The sequence below is a fragment of the Pituophis catenifer genome, unplaced genomic scaffold (genome assembly GCF_029215685.1).
Source record: "Pituophis catenifer annectens isolate HBS135680 unplaced genomic scaffold, rPitCat1.0.hap2 SCAF_2, whole genome shotgun sequence".
NCBI lineage: Eukaryota > Metazoa > Chordata > Lepidosauria > Squamata > Colubridae > Pituophis > Pituophis catenifer.
Genome location: NW_027256882.1, coordinates 264,910,719 through 264,935,798, shown reverse-complemented (window position 1 = coordinate 264,935,798; position 25,080 = coordinate 264,910,719). Strand labels below are relative to the sequence as shown.

The window sequence follows — 25,080 nt, the reverse complement described above, 5'->3', positions numbered from 1 at the left end:
TAAAATTCTGTTCCCAGCAGCTCAAGGAATCAGTAGGATGCCAATATGAATATCATGAAGTGCATTTTTCTTATACTGAATGAAGCTGTTGAGGAGGAGGGTTTAAAGTAAAGTTTACAGTGAGTTTGCAATTGAATTGCAATAACTTGATATCCTACTATAGTACCCTCTTGAATTATTGTGAGTAAATTCATTCAGAGGAACAGCCCTGTTTTCAAATTCTTTTTGCCAACAACATTCAATTATTATATTTTAAAAATATAAACATGTGTTTCTCTAGTCCAAACATTATTATATATTATTTTTTATTTTTCCTCCAAAAGATTTCCATTTGTTTTTCAATTGAATTGTCAGCTTAGTAGTTAAAGGTGCAAAAATTCTAAAGTGATTTATCTTGATCTGATTTTTTTACACCTCAAAAACCTGGCATTTTAATAGGGGTATGTAGATTTTTTATATCCATTGTATGCTCTGCTTGTATTCAAGGTGGTTGCAGTTGGGGGAGGAAAGGGAAAGGAAAGCCATGGGGAAATTAGCAGGCAAGTTAGTACACAGGCATGCAAGAAGGAGAGGAAGGATGAAGGAACAGGAGCTTTGCACTACTTACCTATTTCGGGGGTTTTCTTTGCCAAAACCAGAAACAACTAAAATAATCTGGATTTCACTTTGACTGTACAGTGAGCTACTTAGAATGATCCAGACATGATATATTTCTTACTTGTATGAAAGTAAATATAGATTGTACGCACTTTCATTTGAAGTATTTGAAGCATATTACATACATTTCTGAAGTTCTGTTTGATACAAGTAATTGTTAACCTTTCATTATTTTGTCCTCATCTGCAATCCCTGCACACAGGTTTTTAGTAATATAGATCGAGGGACTATTCAAACTGAAGAAAAGGAGAACACAATAGAAGGAGCAACAAACGTGACGCTAACATCTTCAGAATCTTCATGCTGGAGCTCAGAATATTCTGATATGTAAGTAATATTAATAATATTTGATTACTGTGCAACATTTGTGAACTTATGTATATTTAGTGTGTGTTGACATTATGTGATATTTTAAATATAGGCAACAGATATCTACATCAGTTTCTTCGGATACTGAAAGTGTTAAGCAACGCCAGAGTTCAGGGCTACTTCCAAAATTAGCTATATCAACTGAAGGAGATTCAGAGGAATTACTGTGTTCTGTTGGATCTCATAAACTTCAAGAAAAGATTGTGTTTGTAAGTGAAGAAACTGTTCAAGATGAAGTAGAGGTAACAACTCCAGCAAGCACCATTAGTAATTCTACACTCTCAGGTACGATGCACAATATATAGAAATGGCTTTTCTTAGGTCTACCTATTGAGTGGGCTATAATAACAAGTTATCTTGAATTTTTCAACTGCTCAATGGTGTGAAATGGGTCACTCAGATGAGCACATTGGATCATTTTCTTTATATCACAACATATGGGGAATGAACACAAATTTCTTTTATTTCTTGCCCCTTTTGTTGCCCCCCAAAATACCCCTTGGTTTAGATATAAGAAGAAAATTCTGTCAGTACTTACGTCAACTTTTTAAAAGCATATTTGTAACAGCAGGAAAATCTATTAAAACAACAAAGAACTAACATTTTCTATATTCTGCTGTTCGTTGTACTCCTCACTCTTTCCTTAACATCTACTTTTAATGAAGAACTTTAAAAAAAATCTAATGTGATTCATAGTGACATGGTCATGGTCTCATTCTCAGAGATATAAGGATTTATAACACTCTTGTAAGCATCAATAGACCAAGATACAATCCTTTGTTACTAATAGAAAAAAAAAATGTAGCCCCTGGTTGAACTGTGGGATCCTTGGTGCTCTGAGCTTGATTGTTTACAGATGTGGCATTACCCTGAAGGCTGGAGCCCTGATCTAGCACTGAAGATGTTACTTAGACTGCTAATAAAACGTCTACAGCAAACAGCCAAGCTCGGAGAGCATGAAGGACTCCACAATCTTTTGATTAGATATGTACATATAGTTTAATAAGTACAGAATTCAAGCCAGCTATATATTTACTTGTTACGTTAGCTAATCCATATTTGTCTAGTTTGCTGAGTAAAATATCATGGAAGGTGCTAGCATAAATGCTTTGCTGAAATCATGATATATCTATACAGTAGCATTCCTATAATCTGTTAATAAAGTTATCTGATAAAAATTGTATATGAGTAATCTGGTAAGACCTATTTCTGAGAAATTCATATTAACTTTTTTAAAGTCCAAGGCACATGTTTGACTGCACTCAGCTTAGTTTAATTTAAAGTGAGAAGCTCCAGCATTAGATGATCACATTTTCTCAATGTTTCTACTATTGCTGCTTTCTCACCTCCGTTTTCTATACTGTTTAATAACAAGCAATACTCTTTGCATAAAATGGTATTTTATGAGCATGCAGAAATAATCAGCTTTGATCTGATAATCTTCCCTCTTTCATATGAAAGTTTTATGCTATAAATGTTTATGGAGATTCTCAATCATTCAGGTCATGGATGTCCCAACAGTGCTTTTTCCAAAAGGCAACTGAACTTTGTTTTTTTCCCCCTCTGAAAATGTTTCACTTCAGAACTGAAGAAGCTTTTTGGATAAAGAAAACAAAAAGTCCAATTGTCTTTTAGAAAAAGCACTTTTTGTATGTTTTACATTATGTTTCAAAAACTGTAGCTGACAGCAAGCTAATCCAATAACTTTAAACAGGGTTGGGAAAATTACACCAAATATTAAAATAAGGAAAACATGGGGAGTTTAGTGCAAGGAAGGACAAAGAAAATAATATTAATGCTTGGTCCTCATCCCAAAATGATGATTAATAACTCTGCAGGTGCTTGTTCTAGAATTTTATTGCATGAGATTGTACCAGAAAAATAAATCCTCATGTTATTGCTTGACTTCCTCTCAAATCTTGATTTAATGTGTTGATTCTTTTATTTTGTGCAGCCGGTAGCTTTTCAGAGCACTTGGATCAGATAAACGGAAGAAATGAAAGTGTGGACAGCACAGATAATTTCTCAAAACCATCTACTGAACAAGCATCTCATATGGCTCGTCAGCGATTAGAAACTACAGAAAAAAAGAAAATATCTGGAAAGGTTACAAAGTCTCTCTCAGCCAGTGCTCTGTCCCTTATGATTCCAGGAGGTAAATACTGTTTATAATGATGAAATTGATCCTTTTTTTCTCTTTAAGCAAATGCATCTTCTTGTGTTAAAACGAGTCATGCTTTTTAAAGGTTTTGCATGGTGCGTACACTGAATCTGATCCAGAAGAGAGAGGCAGGTAGGCGGTGGCTTGCAATGCTAAGAATTGGTCCATTCGAAGCCACCTTGCTTTTTATCTTCTGGACTTATTATTCAAATCAGCGCATCTGCTGCCTTTCCCAATGCAGATACACACTTGAATCAGATAAATGGAAGAAATGAAAGTACGGATAGCCCAGTTATTTTCTGAAAGCTATCTAGTGAACATATGCAACACAAGAGCAAAGAAAAAAGAAAACACGCTCATCACATTACATTGTTACACAGAAAGTAATACAGAACTCTATTTCTATGGACTGCACTAGTCCTATAAGACTTGGCTGGTGAGGAGTTAAAATGAAACTATCTATCCCATGTTTTCCCTACTTCGTTTTAACCATAAAATAATCTTCTGCAAAACATGTGTCTGTTATATAGTTTGTAGGAGTAGGAACATATTCTACCTTCAGTTCTTAATCAAAAAGATAATAACCATAAACGTCGTATAAAATACATAAACCTGTAGGTTGATAATTTTTCCCACTAGAAAAAAGGGAAATATTTTGGAATGTTTTGAACAGTGGCAGATACTTCTTAAACAGCAAAGCTGTAAATATGATAACATAGTGCCGTTATGGTGAATCTATGGCATGCGTGCCAGAAGTGGCACACAGAGCCCTCTCTGTGAGAACATGTGCCGTCACCCCAGTTCAGCCAGCTGGTCATCAGGTTTCCGAGGTGCACATGTGCACCGGCCAGCTGGTCGTCAGGTTTTCGGTGCTCTGGTGCATGTGCATTCCGGTTTAGGGACTTTGTGCCAAAAAGGTTCACCATCACTAACAGTGTATTAACATATATATGAAACTGAATATACTCCTAAACAGAGGACCATTTTTTTCAGATATATTTGGGGTGTCGCCTTTGGGAAGTCCAATGTCCCCCCATTCCATATCTTCAGATCCTTCATCTTCCAGAGATTCTTCTCCAAGCCGTGACTCATCAACTGCTCCTGCAAGTCCCCACCAGCCTGTCATAATTCATACTTCAGGCAAAAAATATGGATTCACTATCCGAGCAATACGAGTATATGTGGGTGATAGCGACATCTACACAGTTCATCACATTATTTGGGTAAAATTTACAATCTCTTGTACCTGATTAATTTATTTGTAGGTTACGCTTAAATGAGACACATAATTTAGCATAGTTTAATAAATGGAAAAGTATTATAACTTAGTATAATACGTAATCCAGCTGTGCTCAATCATTTCAGGTCCTCTTTACAGTCTTAAAAATGATTGAGGACCCCAAATATCTATCAATATTTACTATGTTAGAAATTAAAACTGAGAAACTTCAAAATATTTAAAATATTCATAGATCCCATAGAAAGCTTTTGGGGAACCCCAGAATTTTCCAGACCACACTTTGAGAGCCACTGATTTAGTCTGAATTGGAAATATAACTAAAGTGCCTGTAAGACAAAGTAGCCCTAACCATTTAAAATAGAATATTTGAACTTAAAGGAGGAAAATGTATAGAGATTCTTACCTTGTTTAGGCTTATTGAAATTAAAAATAGTTTCAGAAGAATATGTCTTAATGTATAGACCTTGGCAGTGTTTATTCTTTACTAATCTTCGAGAGTTGATTGCATTTGTTATTAAGGTACCATAATTTCTGTGGGCCAGTTCCAAGTTTGGGTTCTTTAATCTTTCAGTCAATGTCCCCTTTTCAGTTTGTCTGCATCAAGATGAAATTCAAAAGAAAAATCTTCAGGAAAAAAGTTTAGTTTTCTAGTAACTCGACTTATCAATTCAGCCAAAAATGTAAATGGCATTAAAATTAGTATTTGTTCTAGAAGAACAATGTCTTTCAACTTCTTGCTATGGCAGTATTTAATTAACAAAACAATCCAATTCCCCTTATCTGAATCCAATACAAATGGGGGGGAGGGGATCTGAAGTCCAAGGCCTTGTGCTGCTGAATCCCCCTTTTCTGATCAATGCAGCTTTGACTTTCTTTCCCTTTTTCTCTCAACTATCCACTTTTTCTTCACATATTGGTTCAATTGATTCCAGTTTTCATTCATATTTTCTGTATGAGCAAACTACCTCAGCATTCTTCCTTAATACAGGTAATCCTCATTTAGCGATTGTCTCGTTAGCAATTGTTATAATAGTGATGGAAAAAGTCATTTTTTGAATGATTCTTTCATTTATAACCTTCACAGATTTGTAAAGCAAAGGAAGTAAGATCATAAGGACAATTGCAGTTTCACTTAGCAACCATTTCACTTAATGACTAAGTTGCCAGTCTCAATTATGATCACTAAACGAGGACTATCTGTATTGGCCACTCATTTTTCTATTCAATCCACATTAATTCTTCACCTATCTGTTCTTCACCAGATCTTTTCTTGTTTTATCCCACACATTTCTTTTTAAACCCATTTCCTTACATTTTACATTTCTTTCAAATTTCACTTGTATATAACAAAGCACACAGAAGCATCAAGTTATGCATAGCCATTGTTCTTTCCTTTTGCAAACACTCCTCATAATACACCATACACTGCTGTATCAGAATGTGTGTGTCGTAAAATTTCTTCATCCATTTTTCCATGTTTAGTAACTATTCTATCAAAGAACACAAATTCATCTATTTGCTATAGCTTTTCATCATTTATATATAATTTGCAGTTCACTCCATTTTCCCTACCAAACATAACTTCCTGGGTCTTTGATACATTAATTTTAGAGGCATACTCTTGCATCATGCAGCATATCTAACATTTGCTGCAAATCTTTCAGGTTCTCAGCCAACAACATGGCATCATCTCCATCAAAAGGTACTCATGCATATCTCTCCAATCAACATTCCTCTAATTTCTGCACAAACATTCCTTTATCTGTAAATACATTAAATAACCAAGCTGTAATGAGATATCCTTGTCTTGAAAAATGCAACAGTAATTTTAAATGAAAAAACAACTCTCCACCACCAATAGGAAATCTTGGATTTGGATATACTTGTAAAATAACTTTGTCTACTTTACAACATTCAATTGTGCTGTCACCAACTGGTTAGTGTTTCCCTTGGTTTCCCCAAATTTTCCTTTCATGATAGATCAGAATGTGATGGTTTCGAATGTAGAAATTTTAAAATGAAAACTGTGGCACATAAAGGCAGAAAATTTAACATTAACAATTAATCTTTAATGTCCAGTGATATTAAAGAGCAGAATTGTTTATATTATGAAGGTGATGGAATAAGTTTTTGTGATTGACTCTGTGCCATTGGCATGTGGAAGAACAACAAAGTAATGCATTTTTTTCTTGATAAACCCAAAAGCAGCTGTATTAACTAGGACAAATATACTTAAGCTTATGCATTTTCTTTTACTTTCTAGAACATTGAAGAGGGAAGTCCAGCCTATCATGCTGGGTTGAAGGCTGGTGATCTCATTACACATATTAATGGAGAGCCAGTGCATGGTCTTGTTCACACTGAAGTCATAGAACTGTTATTAAAGGTACAGTAATCTGACAAAAATCTGTCCCTCATGCTGTATGTTTTATCATTCATTCTTTTTTCCCCAATCAGTGAATTTACTATAGGTTACTCATTTTGTTATTTAAATATATATTCAGTATATATCTACAGTATATCATTCAACATGCACTAACCAATTATACAGCAATAATATATATTGGTCCATCAACTCATCCACTAGGACATTTACATATTTCTGTGAAGTAGGACTTTATAGCTGGCAATTAATATATTGAAGACAATTCAGGGGTGAAATCCAGCAGGTTCTGACAGGTTCTGGAGAACTGGTAGTGGACATTTTGAATAATTCAGAGAACCAGCAAATACCACCTCTGGCTAGCCCCAGAGTGGGCTGGGAATGGAGATTTTGCAATATCCTACCCCCAAGAGTGGGGAGAGAATAGAGATTTTGCAGTATCTTTCCCCTGGAGTGGGGTGGGAATGGAGATTTTGCAGTATCCTTCCTCTGCCATGCCCACCAAGCCATGCCCACTAAACCACACCATGCCCACTAAGCTACGCCCACAGAACCGATAGGAAAAAAATTTGGATTTCAGCACTGAGACAATAGTTAATTAATTTATGTTAACATATTCTTATATTTTATTAAGTTGGAGTATTAATTAATTAACATTGACTATGAATTTACAAAACTTCAGCAAATTATAAAGGTGCTTGGAATGTGATGGTACATATAAATTAAAGGTGGGGTTGGGGTTTTTTTTAGTGTTTTGCTCAATTAGCATCAAAGTCTGCCTGTCCATTAAGTCTTGACAAAGTAGACAAGCTTTAGATCCTAATTTGAAGTAGAGTCAACTGATAGGAGCCAGGTGGTCTGCCTTCTTTGTCACAACACCTCTTTCTGGAATAATATCCCTGCACACACCCTCCCCACACTCCCAAATATGAATTGCCATGTCTCTGCCATCCTTTGAAAAAGCTCTGAAGTCCAGGTTCTTTTGCCAGGTTTTGCATTAGGAAGTAGTACGGGGAATTTTCTTTATGAGCTAGACAGATTAGTCCTAGATTATTTCCTCCTTTTCATTTCAGTTCTCTTGTCCCTGTTTTTCACTTGTACACCATTCAGAGATATTACAAGTGGAGTGCCTAGATTTATATATAAGTAAATAATGATACAGAAATTATTGACTGGTACAGAATAAATGGAGCAGAGAAAAAAAATACTTTGAACATAAGATATTCTAAGAAAGTACCAGATGATGCACCTTCCCAAACTCTTCCCCCCCCTTTCTCCCCCCCCCCCTCATTCCGGATGGTAGATATAATAATAAGACCAAGCGTTGTAATGTTTTGTAGTATATTATCTCAATCACTTTTCCCATTTACTGTAGTAAGAAGCCAGAGGGGTCATTTACAACAGTGTCTCTTTGTTCACATCTCATTCTTTTCTTATAGGGAGACTTAAATGATGAGCTTGTGAAGAAGCATTCAAGCTTTTTGTAGATACACTTATTGGGATCACATAACACCGCTCATCAAATCTCTTCCTTCACTTAAGGCTTGCTTTCATTCTCTGTATCAACCGATGGCTTAAGCAGTCATTTAGCAATCATGTTTACAGTTCTCTCAATTGCCACCATACTTCCTGACATATTTATCTAAATGTTTGTTTATTACTGGAATGAAAATATAATTAGTGGGGCGAGAGGGCTCAGTACCATAAGAAACAGGTTATATCCAGGAAGACATTTTTGTTCCTTTTTATTTTTCCTGATTGTAATAGTATATGAACATGACCTTGGGAGACATGGAGAAGAGACATTGCCAAAATAATGGTCAGACAAAAGGCAGTTTATCCCAGACCAGAAATGTGGGCAAGATAAGTGACTCAGAAGGGACCTGTGCTGTCCTGCTCACACACACACACACACACACACACACACACACACACACACACACACACTTGTGGTTTAATGAGTTTATTAATATTCCCCAGCAATTCCCTTCACCGAAACCCCAAAATTGTCCCATTTAAGTCCAGCCACAAGCAGACCAATGCTAGTCCACAGTGCAATGGTCAAAGATTCCATAAGGCATTTGAAAATTTCTCAATCAAAATAAATCCACCAGGCAAACTTAAATCCACAACACAATAAAAGTTCACAAGGCAAGAAAAGTCCAGAGTGTCCAAGTCACTATCCAAGTCAAGGTATGGTGTCAGTTCAAAGCGAAGCAGGAATCACAATAACCAGAAAACACACAGCTAGGAAACAAACATGTTGTTCCCAGCGTCCATCTGTCTGCCATGCCAATTAGCCAGCTTCTGGTGCAGCCCATCAAGAAGGGCGAGGCTTTTTCGTCACGAGTAGTCTGGCTGACCTTCTCTGCTCCTGCCTTTTCTCTGCCCTACATGTTCTCGGATCAGTGCAGAAGGCAATTCCTCCTCCTCCTCCTCACTGACTGTCTGCAGCTTCATGCTTTTCCCACCGGACCCTCAACCAAATCCCTCACAGATGGCTGCACAGAGCCATCAATCAACTCAGCTCCTGACATGCCAGGAACTGATTCATCCTCCCCCGAGCTGACATCTAGAGAGATATCTGGGAAAGCATCCAGGGGGAGTCAACACAGGGCCCTCGCTAGTTTCTTGGGTTAAAAAGGGGATGGGAGGGCAAAAACATACTTTCAGACTTGCAAGATTCTTTTACTGTTAACATACAGTATTAACTCATCTGGCCATGCTTTCTGTCTGGTCTCTCTCACAAAACTGACACCTATTCTGCCTTTGGAGAGGATGAAAACTGAGATGACCACAGAGATGGAATGGCCAAATAAATCTTGTTATCAAGGCTTCATTTCAACCAAAGAAAGGGAAGAGTGAATACCTTCCAGTCAGCCATTTAAATGACATGCTGACTTGGGACATGTCTCAAATAAGATTAGATTTCATATGACCCAGTATTTCTATTTACATGACACACATCATGATCCAGTTAGCTAAGCAAGTCATCTGAAAGTGGCTGTTGTGTTTCTGTATCTCCCCCCCCCTCAATTTTGATTCAGTAAGCTTTGGAAGGGTCATAGGGGTTAGAGACTACAGTCTGTTTCAGAAAAGTCCTGCTTTGATTTAGACTTCATTGCAGTGGTGGAATTCAAAAATGTTTACTACCGGTTCTGTGGGTGTAAATTGGTGGTCGTGGTGTGGCTTGGTGGTCGTGGTGTGGCTTGGTGGCCGTGGCAGGGGAAGGATACTGCAAAATCCCCATTCCCTCCCCACTCCTGGGGGAAGGATATTGCAAAATCTCCATTCCCACAACACTCTGGGGCCAGCCAGGGGTGGTATTTGCCGGTTCTCCGAACTACTCAAAATTTCCGCTACCGGTTCTCCAGAACCTGTCAGAACCTGCTGAATAGCAGCCCTGCTTCATTGGCCCTTTTACCCATTTCAATTCCTTTCAATTTGGTTTTTGTTTAAATTGGGTATGTTCATTTATATTTATCTCTCTTTAAGAGGTCTATAAATAATTTAAAGCGTTCCTTTATTTGTCCAGAGTGCCTGGTAGTGATTCTGAACCATATGCATTTGGTTAATCAAGTGGAAAATGGTTAATAAAATCACTTACATGTCATAAAAACAGAGGCCTTGGATGTTCCTGTCAGAGCTAGAAGAGGCATCCAGGGAGGCAACCTGGCAGGATGGGTGGAGATGCACTCCCAAGTTAATGAAGAGAAAAATGGCAGAAATGCAATGATATAAAATAAAGCATTCCTTGCAATTAGGTATTCTCTGAACTGTGTAATTATATTTCATCCTCTTTCTATTTTTTCTGCTAACACCTGATAAATAGTAATGATATACTAAAGGAAGCCTCCAGCAGCTGGTGTTTTCAAGTGAACTCAGGTCTCCTTCATATTGCTGTCAAGCATGCACTAGGCATACTGTTGCTTTTATATTTTAGAGAGACTGAAATTATAAAGCAAAACCTTTTTTATTTTTTTAAAATGATAATTAGCTTTATCTGAAAAACTGTCTTCCGCAATTCTATCACCATGTATAATTTGTCAGCTTCAATCTGGCAACTGATGGAACAAAATGGGCCTTCAGAGTATATCATTAAGACCGTGTTTTTTCTCATAAGGATTAGATACCACTTTTAATTGTTTTTCTCACAATAGAGGAAAATGTCATATCTTGTTATTACTCTATATTCCATATTGCCAAAAGTGTGTGAATTCAAATCATTTGAAGAGGGTTTTAAGAAATTTAGTTTTCTTTTTTGTAAATTGAAATGAAAGGCACAATGAAAGAGTTTTAGGAAATGAATTTTTAGAAAGTCATTTTAAAAATATTTTGCTATAAAAAACATCAGCATTTTTTTTACCATGATTTAATTTATAGAAGGATTAAAGTGTATGACAAAAGTACATAGATAACTGCACAATTATGCTAATGCACTACAGGCTATATACATAAGTTTATACAGAATGTGTGGTATGTGCTATTTATCTATTGTCCTGCATAAACAATCTATATATTCTGCATTAACCGTTTGTTGACAGGACCATATGGCTTATTTCAGTCTTTCTCAACCTGGATGAGGGTGTAATAAACTTTCAGAATTTTCAGTAATACCATTTGGGCTGCAGAATTTTCGTGGTTGTGATGTTAGTTTTGGGGAATACCCAGATTAATATTACCTAATTTGCTATTCCTTTCACTCAATTTATCCCAAATATGCTTAATGTTTATACACCCCAAGACTCTGGTTAATGCCCTGAGGCCAAAAATACAGTTTGTTGCAGGCAGCTAACTCTTAAAGATTTGCAGAAAACCCTTTATAAAACAACAGCAACTAGAAGATACTTGTAATCTATAGACAGATTACAAACAGATATTTAGGCATGCCTAGGGGGCTTAGATGTATCTATTTAAAATGGCAATTGTTTATTTTATTTTTGCTTTGAATAGCAGATTCAAAGCTCAATAACCATTTGTATCTGAAAATCGTGTTAGTTTGAAAAAGATTTGTAATACAAGTAGTCCTTGGACTATGATGGCAATTGGGACTAGGATTACCGCCGTTAAGTAATGCAATTATAAATCCGCAATACCACATGACCGTATTGTTAGCAACAACAATTCCAGTCCTGGTTGGCATCATAATCCAAGATGCACAGGTTCTTAAGCAGGAAGCATGAAAGTTCCAGGTATCTGGGGGTGCCACAGGGGAGGGGGAACGGCCCTGTATTTGCAGGCCAGATGCAAATACAGGAAGTCTGGGGCATGAGGATATGATGGACCATAAGTACAGGTAGACAGGAGATAAACATGCATGGGGTGTGAGCCAAGAAGCGCTGGGGGATGGACAGGGTGGAAGGGCTGAGGGACGTACCAGAATGTCTTGCAACCTTCTCTCGTTGGCTTCCCCATCGACTGTACTGTAGGAAACTGGCAGGAAAGGCCATAAATAGCGATCACGTTGCAACCATTATAAGTGCAAGCCAGTTGCCAAGCACCTAATCATTGTCATGTGGCTACGAGGGCATTCTAAATTAACATCACTTGTAATATGAAACATAAGGAATGCTAAAAGCAAGAAAAATACTGCTGATAGTAAAAATCTTATTTATAATGGCTTTGCTTAACAAAAACTAAGATTTGGTAATGAGAATGATACAGAAAATCCTATATCTATATAGATATAGAAAACAGGATTTTTCAAACTTTTTCAGGCTATAGATATTAAAGAAAAATCCAGGAATACCTGGTCAAAACACAAAAGAGTAGTGAGGATAAAAATCAGCCAAGTTCAAGTGAACATCTCTCCCCCCCACCTTAGCATCTCAATAGTATATCAACCTCTAGGGTTTTGTGATGGAACACACCAACCTAATGGGTTTTTTTTCCTTCTGGTTCACATATTCTGATTATTTTGTTCCTTTTTTAATAAAGACTTTATAGTGGTATCATGTTGTCTGATCCTGTTTTCTTATTTGACAGAGTGGCAATAAAGTGTCAATTACTACTACCCCCGTTTGAAAATACCTCAATAAAAACAGGACCAGCTAGAAAGAATAGCTATAGAGGCCGAATGGTTAGACGGAGTAAGAAAACAAAAAAGAAGGAGAGTTTGGAAAGGTGAGTTGTGATTCCTTAATGAAGAGTAAATTTGTAACATTTGTGCAATAAATACTTCTTTATGTTAGATGTATCTTTTTCAATTGTATTTTCATCCAAGATTTCCATTTTTTCTTAATCTTACTAGCATTAAATATTGCCTCAAAGGCTGTTGATTCATTACACATGTTTTACAAGGTCTCTTAAAATCCCCAAAGATTTAATCATCATTAGAATATTAGAATCATAGCATTTCTGTAGAATAATTTAAGATTGTGCTTTTTATAATGGTTAACCTGCTAGAAAGCTGGTGGGGTAGTAAGCCTTACTTTCTGTATTTCCATGTAAATAATATGGTAATAATAATATGATAATGGGGTTTTTCTTTTTTCTTTTTGTTTTATAGCAGATGTTTCTTTCTTTCAAAAACCTTCATTTTTCAGAATGAAGGTTTTGGTTAGTTAAGATTTCTTTAAAAAGTGTTTAGCATATAGTTTTTAAGTGCTATTATTATTTCTATTTGTAAACTGCAGAGAGTCACTCAGGTGAGATAGGCAATGGATGGATGGATGGATGGATGGATGGATGGATGGATAGATAGATAGATAGATAGATGCCTAACACTTGTTATCAGAGCATTATTCCAGACTTCCAGAATAGAATATTAGAACTTATCTCTCATAGTTTGTAGATTTTAACAAATACCTCTGATTTACAACGTAAGTGCCTAAACATCTAGCTGCAATGTCAAGTAAAACATTGGTAAGTTTTTAACTACTAAAGGAAATGTTGCTTTTGGATTATTGCTTTAGATTTATTGGGATTTTACAGAAAAAAAAATGTTTTCGTATTAGGAGGAGATCTCTCTTCAAAAAGCTGACTAAGCAACCATCGCCTCTTCTTCATACAAGTCGGAGTTTCTCCTGTCTGAATCGATCATTATCATCAGGAGAGAGCTTACCTGGTTCTCCAACTCATAGCTTGTCTCCCCGATCACCAACACCAAGCCTTCGTTCCACCCCTGATTTCCCCTCAGGTAAGGAATTGGTGATGAAAGATTCTCAATGAAAAAAAAATAAAAGTTCCTGAGATATTAATCCCAGAGTTAGTGTGAAGGTGGGATTATTTTCATGAAGTTTCTTGTGTGGCTGTATTAGTGTCAAACATAAAACTTCTAAGGCTAGAGAAATATGATCTCTGATAATATTTAGTCTGTATAGGACTTGACAATTGTTTTTTCATGATCTGTAGATTCTATGAAAATAATGTGTCCTATAATAGTTTTTAAATATTGAAATGAAGAATTTATGTGTTATTTTTTTTTTTCTAGGAACAAATTCTTCCCAAAGTAGTTCTCCAAGTTCAAGTGCACCCAATTCTCCAGCTGGCTCAGGGCATATTAGACCCAGCACACTCCATGGTTTAGGACCCAAGCTTGGAGGATCAAGATACAGATCTGGAAGGCGCAAATCAGCTGGCAGTATTCCCCTTTCACCATTGGCAAGGACTCCGTCTCCAACACCTCAGCCAACCTCTCCTCAGCGATCTCCATCACCCTTACTGGGTCATTCAGTAGGCAGTGCAAAAATAGCCCAGGCTTTCCCCAGTAAAATGCATTCTCCTCCCACTATAGTAAGACATATTGTCAGACCTAAAAGTGCAGAGCCACCAAGATCCCCACTGCTCAAAAGGGTTCAGTCAGAAGAAAAACTTGCTCCTTCTTATGGCAGTGATAAGAAACACGTATGTTCACGCAAACACAGCTTGGAAGTAACTCAGGAAGAGGTTAATAGAGAAGCATCCCAGCGTGATGTAACTCTTCAGAGTCTGGAGGAGAATGCGTTGGAATCTCCTTCTGTCACACGAGTGAGGCCTGCAGAACAAGGCTGTTTAAAACGCCCCCTTTGCAGGAAACTGGGCAGGCAAGAATCCGTTGATGAACTAGATAGAGAAAAATTAAAGTTCAAGATAGTTGTGAAAAAACAAGATCTGGCAGAGAAACAAGAATATTTGCAGAAAACAAGCACCGTACATGAACTTTCAAGTGAATCAGAAAACCCTATTATTTCATGCCTGGAAGACAAGGATAGCAAAAAAGTGTTTCAAAAAGCTTTGGAAAGATCAAATCACTCTGAAGTTGGATACACAGCTTTGGAGTCACAGTCTCCAAAGTCAACAGGTGGCATACTGAAAGACACCCTTCAGAAGAATGCAAATTTGAAGTCCAGTGAATACAGTGCTTCAGACGCTTGTATGCCATATCATAGCCCTGCACTTAATGAACTTAGTCATTTGTCTTATGATTTCAAAAGACTTTCCCCTCCGTGCACATTGCTAGATGTTCTGCCTCACTCATCCGAGAAGTTGGCAAATGGAAAAGAAGGGAATGTAGATAAAAATGCATCAACAAAAGAATTTGTCAAATTTGAAAGATTTGCAAATATAGATTATTTTCGAAAGAAAATATCTTCCGAAGAAAGTGATGACAATTCCAGTCCAGTGCTAAAGCCCAAATTGGCGACAAGCATACTTGAATGCCAGCATCTTAATTCCGCTAAGCCTATAAATATTTCGCAGAATTCCAATTTGCCTGCTGAAAGTCCATCATTTCTCAGCAGTGCTCATCCTGCTCAGATTAGTTCTGTTCCTTTTGTTCCCCTCAAAACCTTGAACAGCAGGGCAGAACCTAGCATAGAGAAATCTACCCTGATCTCCACAGAATCATTGGCCTGGAAGAGTTCTTCAGATTACAAACTAGAAGGAAGGTCTGTTTCTTGCTTGAAACCAATTGAAGGTACATTAGATATTGCTCTACTTTCAGGGCCACAGGCTTCAAAGGCAGAAGTGTCTTCATGTGCATTCCAAGGTGACCAGAGTATTAAAAATGATCAACTCCCCCAGTGTGACAACAGCCTGAAAGTTGAGCCCTTATCTCAGAAGGTGCTACCAACTATCCAGCAATCCAGACCCTATAAATCTGATCTTCTGGAGTTGCAGAACTCAAAGCCTAATAAAAATACCCAGCATTCAACTGCAGCATCTGTGATGATTGAACAGCAGTCAAGAAAATCACTCTCTAGTCTCAGTGTTAATAATGACTCCTCTGTAAGGGAGACCTGTCAAAAAGAAGAGACAAACCAGGTTGGTACTAACAATATGAAATCTAATGGCTTCCAAAATCAGAATCCTACTTCGATAACTTGCAGAGCTACTCAAGGCCAAGGAAATACTGAAAAAAGCAAACGAAAAGAGAAGAAGCACGTTAAAGAAGTTTTGGAGAGCCACATGAAAACCGAACAGACTGATGATGAGAGGACTGCAGATTTCTCAGTGAAGAGCTTCGTTCCAGATTTGGTTTCAAATCAAGACTATAAGCACAGTCAAAGGTATACTTTGGATTCAGCTGCTCATTTACAAGCATGTGGTACAGCAAAAGTACAGGCATCGAATTCCAAGATGAAGCCCAAAGATGTCAAAGATATGCTTAAACAGCCTGCAAAGGAAGATGAAAACATCACTGGAGAATTTTCAGGAAATGAGTTTGGCATGCCTAAACCGAAAAGTAATGCTTTGCTTTCCCCAAAGTGTTTCAATTCACTTAAAATAGAAAAAACAATGGTTGCTGCAACTGTGCAAAAGGATAAGACTCGAGACCTGGGATCAAAAGAGCAGAGGCAATCCAAAAACACACAGCCTCCAACTGCTGATAAGGAGCCTAATTTTGCTTCTAAGCCACAAAGTAGCAATTCTGATGTTCCTGCAGTAAAAGAACCATTCAACAGACCATCTGCAGCAGATGTTCCTGTGTGTTACGAAACTCTCCGGCTTGCTATGGAGAATAGCACTGTTAAATCAAAGCAGGTTCTTGATGCTTGTTCCTCTAAATTAAAACATTCTGAAAAATTTGCGCAGAAACCATTAGCTACACAGGTAAAAGAAAAAGAAAATGGTGCGCTGGGAATGGCTGGTTCTCGAAAGGAGGGGAAAAACATATTTAAGATCACTTTGGATTCTTTCTCACATTCTTCAAGCTCTCAGAGAAAGCTAAATAATGCACAGATACAGGCAGAACAGAACGTGGTTATATCATGTAGATCAGAACCACAGGTCCAACTCAATAGAACCGTTGCTGAAAATCAGCTTAAATCTTTTAGTAAAAGCCAGGGGACAGAGAATACCAAGCTTTTTCAGAAGGAAGAGACAGCAAGCTTAGGAGATCCAGTTGATCAAAAGCCATTCCATCTACGGAACAAACCAAAGGTATCCCCTGCGAAAGAATGTCCCTTGCTAAACAAAGAGGGAGATAAGGATTCAAGTAACCCAACAGTGTCTCCAGAAAAACAACCTGAAGGAAGGAAATGTACTGATGCACTTTATTTTCAAAGTGACAGCAGGAAATTGGATTCCAGCCTTTCTGTTTCTGCTTGTGATGCCAGAGGAAAAGGTGTGGAAAAGTCAGCCACGGGTAACAAAAACTTTCAGGACTGTAAAGGAAAAGGACACGCAAATCCAAAGCAACTGGCAGAAGGGAGTAAATCAAATCCAACAAAACATCCCTCCTCGGCCACATTGCAGAATTCGTGTCGCATGGTTGGAAACACTACAAAGCAGCCGGATGGCTCATTCAGCTGCCCAGAACCTAGACAGAAAGCCCCTGTTTTGTCTTCCTCAAAGGCTAAAGTGCTATCAGCAACGCCGCCCCTTGAAGCGAGTTGCAAGGAAGTCAAAAAGCAAAGCAGCTTTTCTTCCTCAGCAGATGGCAGAACAGAAACTGTGTCACTATTGAACTTTCGCTGTACTTCACCCCCTAAAGAAGAGCAAATTCTTACTCCTGATTTTGGGGGAAAGTCCAGAGGTCAGGAGAGGTCTCACCCTGCTAGCACTATGGACATAAAAGGAAGAGACCCCAGCCTGCCTCAATTCTCTGCTATAAGAAAACAGAATGTAGGTAAAGATTTGCCAAAGTCAGGGACTACAAATGACTCTCTCAATGCACTTTCATTGGACAAAGATTCTTCCCGGCAAAAACGAGGAAAAGACCCCTCAAGACACAGCCCTCACAAAAAGAGCTCTTAGTAGTTGCTTGCAAATAGGACGTCTCGGATGAAAATCTAGTTCCTTGTCTTGTCTTTTTTTTTTTCCCCCTCAAAAATCAGCACTGTGTAGTATTTTCTTTCAGAAAAAAAAAAGTGTGCCACTTAAGCAGGGTCTGTAAAGAAAGACTCGAGTTTTGTCCCCTTTCATAAATGTCTTCCCAAATGTTACCGGTTAAACTGTTAGCATATGGTATTTGTATAGAAATACTTTTACAAGTTGAGAGACTTGAGGTAAAGTGGGCCTGGGGTTGCGGCTGGTCATGGCAAGTTCATGTAAATACTTAATGTGTTTGTTTTGATTTACAATATCCAACTGCTGCTGATTGTATTGTTTACTCTTTTTTAGAGTTGTTGCTGCTTTGCCATCAATTTGCCATAATCAAAGAAGAAACAGAATTGCTAAAGCTTAGGCCTAAACTGAACTCACAATTGCATTGCTCTAATGGGAGGATGAAAGTAGATCATTTTTTTCTTGTTCAGATTTGTACACCCACTATAAAAGTCTCAGAATATCAAAATCTACTGCTTTCTAATGAGTTTAGCTGCATAGTTTTAAGACCTACAGATTCATACTTTTGTGGGTGAGCTAGACTTACTCATTTAAACCAGTGCTTCTTAAACTTGGGAACTTTAAGATGTGTGGACTTCAGCTCCCAGAATTCCCTGGCCACCCATGCTTACTGGAAAATTCTGGGAGTTGAAGTCCACACATCTTAAAAGTTCCCAAGTTTAAGAAACACTGGTTTAAATGAAAAAAACTGCAGTTCTTTAATGCACAGTGATTGTATTTATTCAGTGTTGGTGTTAGGAAACAGAAAGAACTTCCATTGTCTTCTCACATAATACTTCCTTGCTAGAGGACAGTTTTGGAATAACAGGAAATGTTCCTTTTTCTTCGTGGCATGCTAAGCATACTTTATTCAGGTCATATTAACTATGGTTTGGCCTTTCTGATATGATACTTATGTAGAAGCAAATGTGGTTTTAGGACTACATTTCATCTTTGCTATCATGACAGGTAAATTTGGTCATTTAGTGGTTCAGTTTTCTTTGCTGTTTTATGACAAAAATGGTGAAGGGGTGCATTTTCCATCATTTTATCTAGATAATATATTCAGTACCTGATAACATTTAAATACTTAGCTGGGGCCTTACATTGTAGATTAAACTTGCTGTTTATTTGCAAGTGATGCTAGGATTCACATTCTGGTTGAAGTATATTAAGTATCTGTAAACATTTCATAGCATGATATTTATTTGTATAGAAAAGAAGTTAATTTTTTAAAATAAGAAAAACATTTTTAGATTAAAAGGGGAGAACATGTTGCAGCTATTTGGGACTAGAATATGAGCATGTTTTTTTTAGTTTTCCTAAGCCTTACATTAATTTCATGATTCATGAAATAAGTTTTAATGGATGACATTTGAAGGAAACTTGATTTGGTTGGAAACAGATAAAAACATCAAAGGTTATGATAGACAAGAATGTTTAAAATGAGAAGAAAATTCATTAATTTTTCTTCCTTTTTATATAAACTTATGGAAGTCCATTTAAAGTTGAGTTTCCTCCAGGGCATTTTTCCTGTTTCCTAATTACAACCAACCAAGCATAACCTAATTATGAACTGACTGTTTATAAGATCTTTACAAGTGTGCTAAATGCATTTCCCTGGAGAAGAAATAAACCAGGTGGGATTTGTTCATATTTATAAGCCTCAGAAAATGATAGCAGCAGCCAGTTTCTAAATGTCCATTGAGTGGTAGCATATTCATTTGCCACTCATGAATTATTTAAAACAAGCAGAGAAGAAAAATACTCTTCAGGTATTCCTGTCATTTATATCTGAATCTGTGCTTTGGGAATAAAACTGAATGCAAATGCACCCCCAAATCAAAATGTCATTCTCTGGGAAGTATTTCATAGTTTACAGTTACTTGTACTGGGGGAGAAAACCCTTTCACTTTTTTTCTTTAAAGCACATTTAGCTATCTTGTTTACAAATGTATCTTTTAATGTATATTTTGTATATAGTGCTTTATCACTTTTGCCAAATATTTCCCCTCATTTTGAAAATATGGTAGCACCCGAGTTGCATTCATGTAATTCCTTGTTCGTTAATGTTTACCTTAAAGTGAACTGTTAGAGGTCCTCTGAATTGTGTATTACTTGTCAGTCTTTGTGTGGCTCTATATTATAATGTCCATTTGTAGTATCCCCTATTGTTAATTATCAAATTATATTAAAAAAATGGTTAGGATTTCTGCAATAAAGTCTTTGCAGTCTCTTTTTTTTTCTTTAAGAGATCCCCATGATTGTCATAAAAATTGCCTATTAAATGCAAATATTTATACTTGGAAGTTGGAGAACATTGAAATAAAAAAAGGGCATGAAAGAAATCTGAGTTTGTTTCTTGAACTGGCTTTCTTGAATTCTAAAATACTACATTTTAAATATTCAGGATTTAATAGAACAAGAACGTGCGTCAAATATTTTTTGTTACATTGATAAGTGCAATGTGCACCAGAGGTCCATTTGAATTATGTGAAGGAGGCTGTAAAAAAAGGAAAGAGATTTGGTAAACATTCTGTCACTTGGAAACACAATATGATTTATTTTTCAGTGAAATATGAAAGAGTGACAGAAGAAAGATTATTGATCATAGATTTAGTGGGTTGTAAATTGAGAATAAAATGAAAAGAGTAAATCTTTATAAACATATAAGAAATAGGAACAAATGGCAACATTTCCAATAAACTTGAAATCACATATATGAGAACTTCAACAACAAAATTAGAGTGTTTTCAGTATACAAAGACTTTAATTACTTTATTTATCACCATATATGTTATATGCTCACTTTGTCCAATGGCCTGTGTAAAGATGTGGAAGTGTCAGCACATCCATTCTGACTCATGACATTTTCTGGAACTGAGAAATAATACAGATGTGTAAAGAAAATTGAGGATTTTTTAAATTCCATCATTATGACCATGGAATAAATAATAATACAGCACAATATTGTTGGAAAGAATACCAGGCATTATCCAAGTGGTTTTCAAATAGTTTAGTTCCCTAGGTTACAAATTTGTACAACATTGTAAATTTTAGGAATAAAGTAGATTTCCAGGAGAAAAGGTTTACATATAGAAGAAAAGAAAGGCATATTCCATTGGCATCTAATTATTCAGAAAAAAATCGAAGAAATTATTCCCAGGTAACTGGATGGAAGTATCAATAGCATTTTATGGGAGATTATTTTAGCCCTCTGTGTTACTGGGCTATAAAGATATTTTCCACCACTGAACTGAAAGATGAGATCAATTAATAAAGCAATATTATATCATATGATCGTTGATCAAATGTTTTTTCTGTAAAATATTTTGAGTGGGTGGAAAGATAGAATGATCTCATGGCATGTTTGCCATATCCCAAGATGTGTAGGTGCAATGAACACTCAAAGTTGTGGCTGTACTGACACTTGAGATATCTTTAAAAAAATGACTATTCATTTGAACATGCTGATAAACTCTACTAATAAAGAAGTATTTATGGTTTATTAAATACAACTCTCTTCTATATCCCCACATAATATTCCAAACAGTATATTTTATTATTTTAAAATGTTTCTACTAAAGGAAATACAATTAGTTAATAACAAATGTTTCTGTCATGAACACAATATCTGGATTTTTTTTAATTTAAAACCAAGTAGTTTTATTTTGAATTAGAACATCTTGATGAAAATATCACACAGCTTAATGAAACAATTTATAGACTTCAATATTTTATTAATTTTAGTTAAATTTTAATACCTTAAAAAAATTTAAATTAGTTGTATGCCTCACTACAACTATTCTGTACCCTGTTGTACAGAATATTTGTGTTAACATGTTTCAGAAAGATAGCAATTCTATATAAATGAATACAGATTCATGGTTTTTTGTTACATATAAGAGTAAGGGTTATTGTTATTTTCCAGTAAGGCATTTCCCATGAAATTTATTTAGCTTTTGAAGATATAATTGTTGTACAGTGTATGAAATTCTCTGTCAATTCAAATTTAATTGCAGAAATAATCATGGATACATAAAAATAACCCAAATTTTCCTCACTGCTTGATAATTTTCTAGCCAAAAATTAATCAGTTCTAACTTTGACTACAAGCCTATGTATTAAATTTAGTTTAATTTATAAACTTACATTTTCATGTATACGTGTATCTCTCACACACAAATGTACATACACAATGTATCACAGCACAAAACAACAGTTGATAATTGAAGGTAAAATCTCAAAATACAAGCAGTCTCCAGATTAAGAGCAAGTTCCATTCCTAAATCTGTCTGCCTCTACTTTTTACATAGGTCAAAACTTGTACTTACAAACTGTCTTATTACTAAAAATGGTGGATGGCATTCTGTCTCAAATTGATTAAAAACTGAAACTGTACAATGTCTTCATGAACCTGAAAATAGGCTGCATATTAAAGAAAGGGCTTCAGCAGTTTACTGGCTTGAAGGAGGAGAATGTGGTCCACTATTTTTAATATAAGCCCATTAACTTGTAAGTCAGACATTCTTATCCTATAGTCTTCCTGTACAGAAAGCCTATATATTGGCTCAAATAGGCATTTTCTTAAAAATATCCATGCTTAATGCAGCGAAAATGAATTCATACATGGTTGAGAATGCATGTAACTTTGGGAAAGGATAGAGTAGCATGGTGTGCCCAAGAACATAATGTCCTTCTAAAGAGAGATCATACAAAAAATATCTACAGAAAATAGGCAATAAAAAAGCTATGCATAGTTAAAAAAGATTTACATTAGTACATATTTACCCATGAATCAAGTTTTTATATATTGATTTCTGCTTTTAAACCTTGAAAAGTAACAAGTGCATATTTGTTCTTTTTTAAATACACAAAGCTAGTAGCGATAGCGATAGCACTTAGATTTTTATACCGCTTCATGGTGCTTTTATAGCCCTCTCTAAGAGGTTTACAGAGTCAGCATATTGCCCCTAACAATCTGGGTCCTCATTTTACAGACCTCGGAAGGCTGGAAGGATGAGCCAACCTTGAGCCAGTGAGAATTGAATTCCTGACAGTGAGAAGTGAGTTAGCCTGCAATACTGCATTCTAACCACTGCACCACCATGACTCATCAATAGGCCTGCATATATTAATCAAACATTTTTGAGCTGTATCCATGAATTTTGATAATAAAACATTTTGATTTTCAATTATAGTCTCTCATTTTTTAGCACCAAAAAATGCTATTATAATCTACAGAAATGAGCCAAGATCAGAACCTCTTAACTATATGCTTCTCTAATGTTTAAATTCACACAGACTAGCAAATCATAATAAAAGAAAAAGAAAAACCATCATGATCAATATCCTTAGAGTTACTCTAGAACAGAGGTCCCTAACCCCAGGACTGTGGTATGTTGGGAACTGGGCTGCACAAGCGGCTGACAAGTGTGTGAACTCCATTTGTGTAAACCGTGAGCACACATGCAAAACCATCTGCCCCCCGCCCCCACGATCACTGCCAATCCCTGGAGCCAGAAAGGTTGGGAACCACTGTTCTAAAAAAGGACAGAACTGTAGGCTTAGTCATTGAAGCTAAACTATGCTTTAGCATTACAGGTAAAATATTTTGTGAAACATAATAGAAGGTATAAGGCCGTGATGGTGAACCTATGGCACGCATGCCACAGGTGGAACGCGGAGCCATATTGGGCACACGAGCATTGCCCTAGCTCAGCTGCAGCACACTTGAGCGTGCAGGCCAACTGATTTTCGGGCCTTCCGGGCACACTGGAAGTTGGCAAATGGGCCGTTTCGGGCCTCCAGAGGGTCTCCAGGAGGATGGGGAAGGCCGTTTTCACTCCTAGAAAGCTTCTGGAGCCTGGGGAGGGCGAAAAACAGGCCTACCGGTCCCACCGGGCCATCACATGCCAAAAACAGGGGGAACACTGGGGGATTGCGCCTGCATGCGTGGAGGTGGGGTGGGGTGGGGTGCATTGAATAGTGGGTATGGGCATACACACATGCACCCCCCGCACTCCCCCCACTGTTGGCATGCGACAGCAAAAAGGTTAGCCATCACTGGTATAAGGTATACTTCATATTTACTTAGAAGAAGAAACAAATCTTATAAAACTACCAGTGGGGGAAGAAAATACACGTGTGTATTATGGTATATCAACATATTGGTGTTAAAATCTTTACAGATTTGGGGAGGGAAGAATATTTTTTCTATATTCTAATACAGCGAAGGTGAATCTTTGGGGCTTGACATATCAAAAATTTGGAAAAATAACTAACTTGACTCTGCTGCCATCACCATCCCCGAACAAAAGAGAAATAATACTCTACATATTTATTTTTAAAAATACAGTCCAATCACATATAGTGCTGTGTATTTTATATAAATAAATGTCAAATAATTACAAAAATGAAATATGAGTAAAACTAATTTTCGGAGGGTCCAGGGTCTGAGCAAGAGCACAGCCTCCATAGCCTCCAAAAATTTTGTAAAGACTGAGTGTGCTAGAATAGTTTTTGTTGGGTGATGGTGCACATTGGCATGTCACCAAAAATGTCATAGTGTGTCACCTCTGACATGCATGTCATAGGTTTGATTTCACTGTTCCAATGTGTAAAAAAAAAGGTTTCAGAGACAACTTCTTTTTGTTAGTTGCGAAGTCGTGTCCGACCCATTGCAACCCCATGGACAACATTCCTCCAGGCCTTCCTGTCCTCTATCATCCTCTGGTGTCCATTTAAGCTCATGCTACAGCTTCAGTGACTCCATCCAGCCACCTCATTCTCTGTTGTCCCTTTCTTCTTTTGCCCTCAATTTTGCGCTCAGAGACAACTAAGGCATGCAATCTTCATATTTTTACATAATTAAACCAATTGGAAAGGTGAATTCTCTCCTGTTTTCAAGAACATTACATTACTATGTTCTTCACCTATCTGCCACAACAATGAGGGCCTGGGGTATTCTGTTATCACCTAACACATTGACAGAATGAAATTAGAAATACAACAGTTGGAAAA

At 36.8% G+C, this 25,080-nt stretch overlaps 1 protein-coding gene across 1 annotated transcript in view; it reads left to right on the top strand.

The window, feature by feature from the left end:
* The window catches only part of MAST4 (microtubule associated serine/threonine kinase family member 4), a 121,492-nt gene extending 101,104 nt beyond the window's left edge, over positions 1-20,388 (top strand). Inside the window, 9 exon segments of the mRNA XM_070938846.1 lie at positions 860-984; positions 1,079-1,311; positions 2,981-3,181; positions 4,181-4,410; positions 6,691-6,813; positions 12,796-12,825; positions 12,827-12,933; positions 13,767-13,948; positions 14,243-20,388. Coding sequence (XP_070794947.1) covers positions 860-984; positions 1,079-1,311; positions 2,981-3,181; positions 4,181-4,410; positions 6,691-6,813; positions 12,796-12,825; positions 12,827-12,933; positions 13,767-13,948; positions 14,243-17,988 — 4,977 coding nt within the window. The 3' untranslated portion in view covers positions 17,989-20,388.
* The last annotated feature ends 4,692 nt before the right edge of the window (positions 20,389-25,080 follow it).